At 38.6% G+C, this 7,735-nt stretch overlaps 1 protein-coding gene across 1 annotated transcript; it reads right to left on the reverse strand.

Annotated features, from left to right (window-relative positions):
• Nucleotides 1-1,175: 1,175 nt before the first annotated feature.
• LOC114444111 (uncharacterized) lies at nucleotides 1,176-2,538 on the reverse strand. Its single transcript, XM_028418514.1, has 4 exons — nucleotides 2,194-2,538; nucleotides 1,783-1,938; nucleotides 1,596-1,688; nucleotides 1,176-1,496 (listed from the first exon to the last, which is right to left on the reverse strand). Exons 1-4 carry the CDS (start codon nucleotides 2,536-2,538, stop codon nucleotides 1,176-1,178), a joined length of 915 nt encoding a protein of 304 aa, XP_028274315.1.
• Nucleotides 2,539-7,735: the final 5,197 nt, after the last annotated feature.

Below are 7,735 nucleotides of genomic sequence, written 5' to 3' on the forward strand. Positions count from 1 at the left end.
TCAAAAAAATAACTTGTCCAATCTACCTAATATAGTTATGTCAACAATTTCCACACAACTGTGTTGTGTTCAAACTAATTTAACCCTAGAATTACAATGGAAATAACTAACTAATGTGAAACCCACAAGACTGTCTTGGGTCATTTCAATATTACCTGGTCAAGTTTACTTTAACTGATTAGGTTGTGTTCAGCTAACTAAACCGATATTCATCATGGTAACACAACTCACCCATGTAATTCTAACTCAGCTGTATTTAGTAACACAAACTAAACAGCTCCTTGTAGTTCCAACTTAACTTACTTGAATAAGCAGTACTTAAGTAGTTTTCATTGTATAAAGCTAGTGAATTTGTGTTGGACTTATTAAACCTAGTTATGTCAACAATTTCCACACAATGTTGTTAAGTACATACAAATCAAAATACCTTAATTCGGTGAAAAATATTATTTATTTCCAATGGAACACAACAACAACCAGGAATACTTAAAAACACAACATTTTTGAATACCTCAAAACTCCTGAATATCAAAAAACATTGTTGTTATATTTCCCAATGTCACAATAAAAATGTTTCCCTTTAATTTGTAAATGAAAACAAAAGTTGCTTATAGGGCTTGCCCTTTTCCCACGTTCACAGTTACTGTAACTGTATCCCACTGAAAACTTAGATGTTGAGATTGTTTAAGATGAACCATCATTAACACAGTAAAGAAATTTTAGGTGAAGATAATTGTGTCCTCCTTGTCACATGTGCATTGTAGGGCTTAAAAACAAATCAAAGCAGTTATAAAAAAAATCCCCCACAATCAGTGACAATTTTTAACTGATCATAGCAATCATAGTAAACTTAATGAAGGGTAACTTAGAAAACATGTTTATGTTGCTATGACCAAACAACAAAATATTCACCTATCACTCTTTTATACTGCTCACCTCTTCTGTGACATAAATGCAAACTTGTCATTGGTGCTTTCTGAGTAATTGAGTAATTTTTCTCTCTTATTGTTGTAAGCATTTTTAAATGTTAACCATTTAGTATATCTGATCTCTTCACCAACAGTTCAACACATACAGCAAAAAAAAAAAGAAAGAAAAAAAAATCAGTTTCTGCCATATGATTTGGGATGGAATCCTTCCTCAAAACTTTCTCTGATGCTCAGGACCAGTACACTCTAAAATGTCCCTTCAAACAGTTTGTTCTTTAGCACTTGGGCCTTTGTTGAGAGTTTTTTGCCATCTAGTTCCATCACAAGTTTTTGCAGAACTTCAAATGTGTACGTCAGGTTTGTTGGATAGCTCAAGTCCAGAGAGTACATGAGGCCAAACAAAATTGCAACTGCATTTGCAATGTTATCAAGCTCATGGAGCACTTCCACACCTTCAATGATTATTCCAACATCTTCCAGGCCATCTGTAAGCTCGGCACCATCCCTCTTTATGGCAAAGATTCCCAGTACTGTCTGGTCCATAGCCTCCTGGTTGTCTTCAACATCCTCAAACACAAAACAAATAAACTTTAAGTTATAATATATGACATTTTCAGTTTCTGGAAGGAAAGTATGTACAATAGAACCAGAGACCAAAATACCTACCGTATACTCTTTTATCAGATCTTCAGGGTCTTCATTGAGGTAAACCATCAGTGCTTTCAGTACACAGGCTCTTCTCATTTCAATGGCATCATTCTACAGCAGAGAATAAGGTAAAGATGTCCAATTGGATTATGGTGACCAGCTAGTTTATCTTCATCATCAAAAATAAATGAAAATTCATAAATACCTTAGCCAAGTCAGCCATGATATTCCTTATTTTACGTCCTGCTGCTCCTCCCTTCCTTTTGAAGATTGTCATCAGCTTTGCTGAGTGATGATCCAGCTGTTGCATGAATTTCGATCTCAGTGGGGCAGTGGTGATGCGCTTAAACTCAGCTTCCACCTACATACATTTTAAAAAGCATAAAAATAGCAACACAATACAGGTCAATACAAGAATCAAATTACTGGACCAATGTTAATGTGACTTCCTAAGATGGAGTTCCATAACCAAGTATGTAAATCATTCTATCAACAAGATCCCGTAATTATTTTTCCCTAAGTCCCTAACTTGACACAATGCTATTTTCTGGTAGATTATAATTATTATCTTTCAAAAATAACATTCATATAAAAAAACTTAGTCATCATGACTCACCTCATGCTCAAAGAAAAGCGCTGGCCACCTTTTTTTAAATTCACCAATGAAAGGCCTGTCTTCAATCACCTCATGACGCCTGTAAGCAAATGTCTTTTCCATTTTTTCCTTAACCACCTGTTGGTTGTTTCTCTTTGTCACTTCAGACAATAGTGACACCCTGTCTTCCTCAAGGCTCTCTTGGGATTGTCCTGTTGGATAATCTGGACAATAGTTCACCTCTGCTCTTCTAGGTTTCTTCACTTGATTTGGTGATGTGCGTGGAGCACCTTGTTTACGCTTGAAGGAATTCAGATTCAGCTCTGAGCATCCAATACTGCGCAACTTCGTCCTGTAGTTTGCCATCTTATATTTTAAGCTTATTTTCCATCCATAAAAGCCAGAAACGGAACCCTGCTCCTTTAAACATGGGTGTTTCTTCACAAGTTCTTCACCCACTGCATCAAATTCAGCACTGGATGGATAAGCTTTATATTTGATTATCTGGGAGGCCAAACTTTCAAGAATGCATGATTTCATGCTTGGACTTGGACTGAAAAGGGTACCATTAATTTGAAAGTCAGTATTTGCACGCTGGAGCTGCAACTCAATATCATAAGGAAACTCAGGTACAGGGAAGATGCCTGGCCATGGCTCAGATCTGAGAGATGACGAGGATGAGCCAGAAAATGAGAGAATGTCAGTGTCCACAGATGAAACAGAAGCAGTCTCATTCAGGTTAGGTTCCACTGAAGATGTGCAAAGGTTACTTGGAGACAAAGTACTTGAAAGGTAAATTACTTTGAGGGTTGCTTTGTTTTGAACATCTGACATAGACTGCAGATTTATGAACTCATCAAAGTCAGTGTCCTTGTATTGCAGTCGGAAGTCACCTGACACCTCACATTGTCTCTTTATCTCATTTTTTAGTTCCTCAACAGAATCAGGTAATCCTGAAGGCAGGCTTATTTTGGACGAGTCGTTTTCTCCAAAAACAATGCGAAGCACTGCTGATGTCATGTTTCTTGACAGGTTATTCTGAGGAAAAGCAGGAAAATTATTAAGCCATATGTAATAAGTCTGAGTAGACAGCATCCATTTATCATCAGTATCACAATCACAGGGAGCAGAGGGTTAGTGTAAAGTAAGCATCCCTCAGAATGTTGCATAAAGGCCAGATACTTGCTTCCAAATTAGCTCATTGTGTATTGAAGTCAAAGTCAAAGTCAAAAGTAAGTCAGTATTATTTTATGATAGTGTTTACATGTTTACATAGTTAGCCAGTCGTTAGACCCACCTGGCCCAGCCAGATCATCACAGGTAACTATGTAAACATTTAGTGCTATTGTTTGTAAGTTTTACCCAGACCCACCCACTGAGGTCTGTAAACACATATAAACCATGTTTTCCTCACCAAACAGTTAGAACTGATGAAGCTGCTTGGATGAGCAGCGAAACGCCTTCAAGAAAACTCTACAGGTCCAGACGCCTTGCTTCAATCTTATCTACGACTGCTGTATCAAACTTCACTTCATTATGAAATGTGTAATGTTCATACTGGCTATAACAACCTCATCCTGAAGACACAAAAAAGCATTGATCTAATTGTGACTAATGTTTCTGTGTAAAAATAGTTGTCTCTGAATCCTATTAAAAACAGTCAGCATCAAATAATAATCAAGAATAATTACCAGACACGTGTATGTATCTTTTAAGGGTGACCATTCGACAGCTTCCACACTTGTAGTCAACCAGGGGATAGTTGTCAGTCAGTTCAGTTAATTCAGCTGACACAAGCTCTGTTGCTGAGGGTTGCTGGATCTCAAATGCTCTGTAGTGCTCTCTGTACCATGATGCTAATTTTCTGCATATGAAGATCAATGTGTCTTCCAAGATACACATCTGAAGTATCTCCACAAATTCAGGCAATCCACCTACTGATCCATGCACAAGAATCATTCCATTTCTATATTGTATGCCATTCGTAGAGACACTTTCTGCTAGAGTAACTGTTGTGAGATCAGGATGTTTTTGTTGTAGATGAAGCACTACATCCTTTTTCATGACATCTACATGAACTGACGAGACATGTGTCACCTCCAAGGCTGATCTTTCATAATTCCTTGTATGCATGTGATAGCCAATCATTAGCTGGTGCTTATTCGCCAAAGACAGTGTGATGTTTTTAAAACACTTTGTGTGTCGGACAACCTGTTTGAAAAAACTGTGTTTGGCCTCAAATCGCATTGTCCAGAAATTCACAATGGGGCCAAACCGCTTTATCATTTCTGGGTAGTGCTCCAGAAAGTGATGTTTGGGCAACAGTCTCTCGCCTGGACATACTTCCTGGTATCGCTGTCTGTGCTCTGAGATTTTAGACTCTAAATATGCCACAGACTCATCACAGTGAACAGGTGCAACCACAAGCTCTACAATATCTTTTAAGTCTAAAATCACTTTCCAGGCTGGTTCATCTTCAGGGATCAAATGACCAACCATAAATGGCAACAATCTTAACAAACACCAATTCTCATGTGCATTACCACCAATTGTTTTGCGATGTACGAAGTTGTGTGGTACCAAGTGAGGGCGATTTCTTTTGTCACCCAACCTATACTGAAAGTTTTTAATGAGATTATTGAGGTCTACAAGTGTAAACAACTTCTTTGAAATGAGCAGCCCCAAGCACTGTGCAAGTTCCACAGGGACTATGCCTTCAAACAGATCATGAACAAGATCAGGGGGATACCCTGATGTGACACAAAAGTGTGAAAGCCTTTCTGTAAAAATACAGGCTTTCTTCACACCACAAAACGTACCTCCTTTTGCCTGTGCAGAATTAACATGCAACTGTTGAAGTTCTTTGTCTCTTAGTGTAAATGCACCTGATTTTACTTCTTTAACTTGAGTTTCTTCCCGTTGAGCAGTGCAAAATCTACAAAAATACTGGTGAGAAAAACTTTCTACAAAACCAGCTATTCCATGTGCTGCAAGGTTGTCCGATATCACACACAAAAGTGTTCCCTTCACAAATGTACCTAGATGTGAGACAAAAACACCTTGCTGCTCTAAGGTAACAAGATCTTGGAGTAGTGGCTCAAAAATCCTGTGATAACCAAAGGTCTTTACATCATCAGATTTACATATCAGAGCCAGGTATATTGAGGCCAAAGAGGAATGTCTGCCTGGGGGCAAATTTCCTAAAATCCAATAAACAGCACAAAGTTTGTGTGTTTTCCGTGATGTACCAAGGGGGTTACAAACTTCAAAATCATCTAAGTATAAACAGAGAGAGATTCTTAGTTCATCTCCTGACAGAAATTCATTATTCTTAAAGTGCTGACCATCTTCAAAGGATGTGTAATGCAGCTGATCACCCACTCTCTGATGCAGTCTTCTCTTTTCAATAACCTTGTTAAGCACATCTGTTTGATTAAGTAGCTGCTGTAAAACCTTTAGTAAAGGGACATACTGAAAGCTTCGTTTGGCTTTTTCATCAAGTATAAACTCAACTGGATCAACAATATTAAAATGACGTCTATAATATTCCTTCCGCTTAAACGCAGTGGATAATGGCCCTTCCTTCCCTAAAGCTTTTGATAAAGGGTTAGCTGAAGATAGTGTGTACTTTAACTCTTTGATGAGTGAGTGTAAGTTATGTTTACTGAAGAAGTCAGCAAGAATGTTATTAGCTACAGGCACCAGGGCAGAACTAACCAAATAATGAAACTCATTTAATAGCTCATCAACAGCTAGGGCTGGTACATGGAAACAATTTTCCAACTTTAATAAAACAAATGCCAATTTGTGTTCTATATCTTCTGACACATTTTCAGGATCTGGGATCAATGCATCATCCTCAAGTTCCTCAAGTTCAGCATCAACTGACTCATTACTATCTGTCAGACATGCACCACTGAAAGAAGAATTTAGTGAATCTGCTGTGGCCTTTTTCACAATTCCAGCTTTTAATTCATTCAGTGCAAATGTCCTGTGCTTTCTGTTCTTGTGAGTTTGATATGTTCCATAAATATTTGTTTGAAAGGAACAGTTCTCAAAAATGCAACATATAGTTTCATGTTTTTTTTAGATGGCTATTAACATGAGTTAAAAATTCTTTCAATGAAGCAATGTGGCTACTTGAACAATGGTGGCAGCTAAATGTTGTGCAATCTACTGATGTTTGAGAGGCCTGGTCAAAATGTGATCTACACAGGTGACTTCGGAGTGCATTCCAAGTTTTAAATGTACATGGGCAATTGGAATATGTGCATGGATAAGGGTGTTTGCGGCCAAAGTGGCCATGTTTTAACCTATAGTGCTTCAGTAATTGGTAACGTGTTTTTTCTTCAGCAGCACACTCTTTGCACTTCCACATTCATAATACTGAAGATTGAACACAAACCACACAACAAAACAACAAAAACACCAACACATATACAGTATTAGCTTTGTAGATCTGTGAATACCTGAAATGTTACTTTGGATCTATTACATTACACTTACCTCAATAGCCACTTAGAAATGCAGACTCTCTGGTCCTCAAGCTCAGAAATGTAGGGAAAATCTGTAATATATAGGTACAGTTCATTTATTACACTCATCAGACTTAGTTACAGCTTGAAAATGTTGATTAACAAACATATCAGGTTCCAAAAAATAATATTATATTACTACCTATAACAAACAAATCAACATTATCATTGTTTTTGATAACGTCATTAGCTGTTGCCTCTGTCTGCATCTGATGTACACACGCGTGCACAGAACTCCACATACGGCCTTTCTACTGCGCGCACACGCACACAGGTTTAGAAGAGCTGCTGACGGCAGACACAGCAGCGAACCTGGAGCTGATAGTGTCGAGAGAGGTGGGCGTGTGCTCGTAGCATGATATATGATAATACATACATTTACACGCGGCCCTTCCACAGCAGCACGTGTCTGTCTCAGGCTTACCTTCGAAGACGCGTGCTGACGGCAGAAACAGCACCGAACTTAAACGTGGAGTTTGTTTTAGGGACAAGTCCTCCGTTTTCTTTTTGTTTTCAGCCATGGTTTCCTAACAGGGGGGCTGTCATTGGTTGGTCGTGTTCACATTAAGCATACTGAGAGTTGGCCGAGGGGAACAAAACTCCTACGGCTGCGTGAACATAGAACTGCAACTAATAAAAGGTGTTCTATCGACGAAATATGGATAAAACGATCTATCTGTTCCGGCATATCGCCAACACCCCATCTGCATTGTACATTTTATCACAAAACGTGGCTCATAATATTCTTACAAAGCGGTGCTAATTTTCAAACGAGCCAGCTGCTAAGGCAATCTCCCTCGCTCTTGATCGCCCACTCACTTACTCACGCGCTTGTTTTTTTTAACAAAAAGTCCGCTAGCTTACCTTTAGCTGTTAGCTTGCAGCTAAAATACAAGCAAATGACACACTTTCAGACTAGCTGTTTTACGAACTTTCTGTCCCCAACTGCAAAACCATTAGAACCATTTGTAGGTGACCTCACCTTGCTACAGGGAGCTCTGCTGCCCACAGAATGAACTGTAACCTAT

Source organism: Parambassis ranga, chromosome 12 (assembly GCF_900634625.1).
Source record: "Parambassis ranga chromosome 12, fParRan2.1, whole genome shotgun sequence".
NCBI lineage: Eukaryota > Metazoa > Chordata > Actinopteri > Ambassidae > Parambassis > Parambassis ranga.

Excerpts from the sequence above, each read along its gene's own strand:
- LOC114444111 (XM_028418514.1), bottom strand. The coding sequence starts at position 2,538 with ATGGCAAACTACAGGACGAAGTTGCGCAGTATTGGATGCTCAGAGCTG. Across the intron at positions 1,689-1,782 it reads TCATGGCTGACTTGGCTAAG|AATGATGCCATTGAAATGAG; the intron begins GTATTTATGAAT and ends TCTCTGCTGTAG. Across the intron at positions 1,497-1,595 it reads ATCTGATAAAAGAGTATACG|GATGTTGAAGACAACCAGGA; the intron begins GTAGGTATTTTG and ends TTTGTGTTTGAG.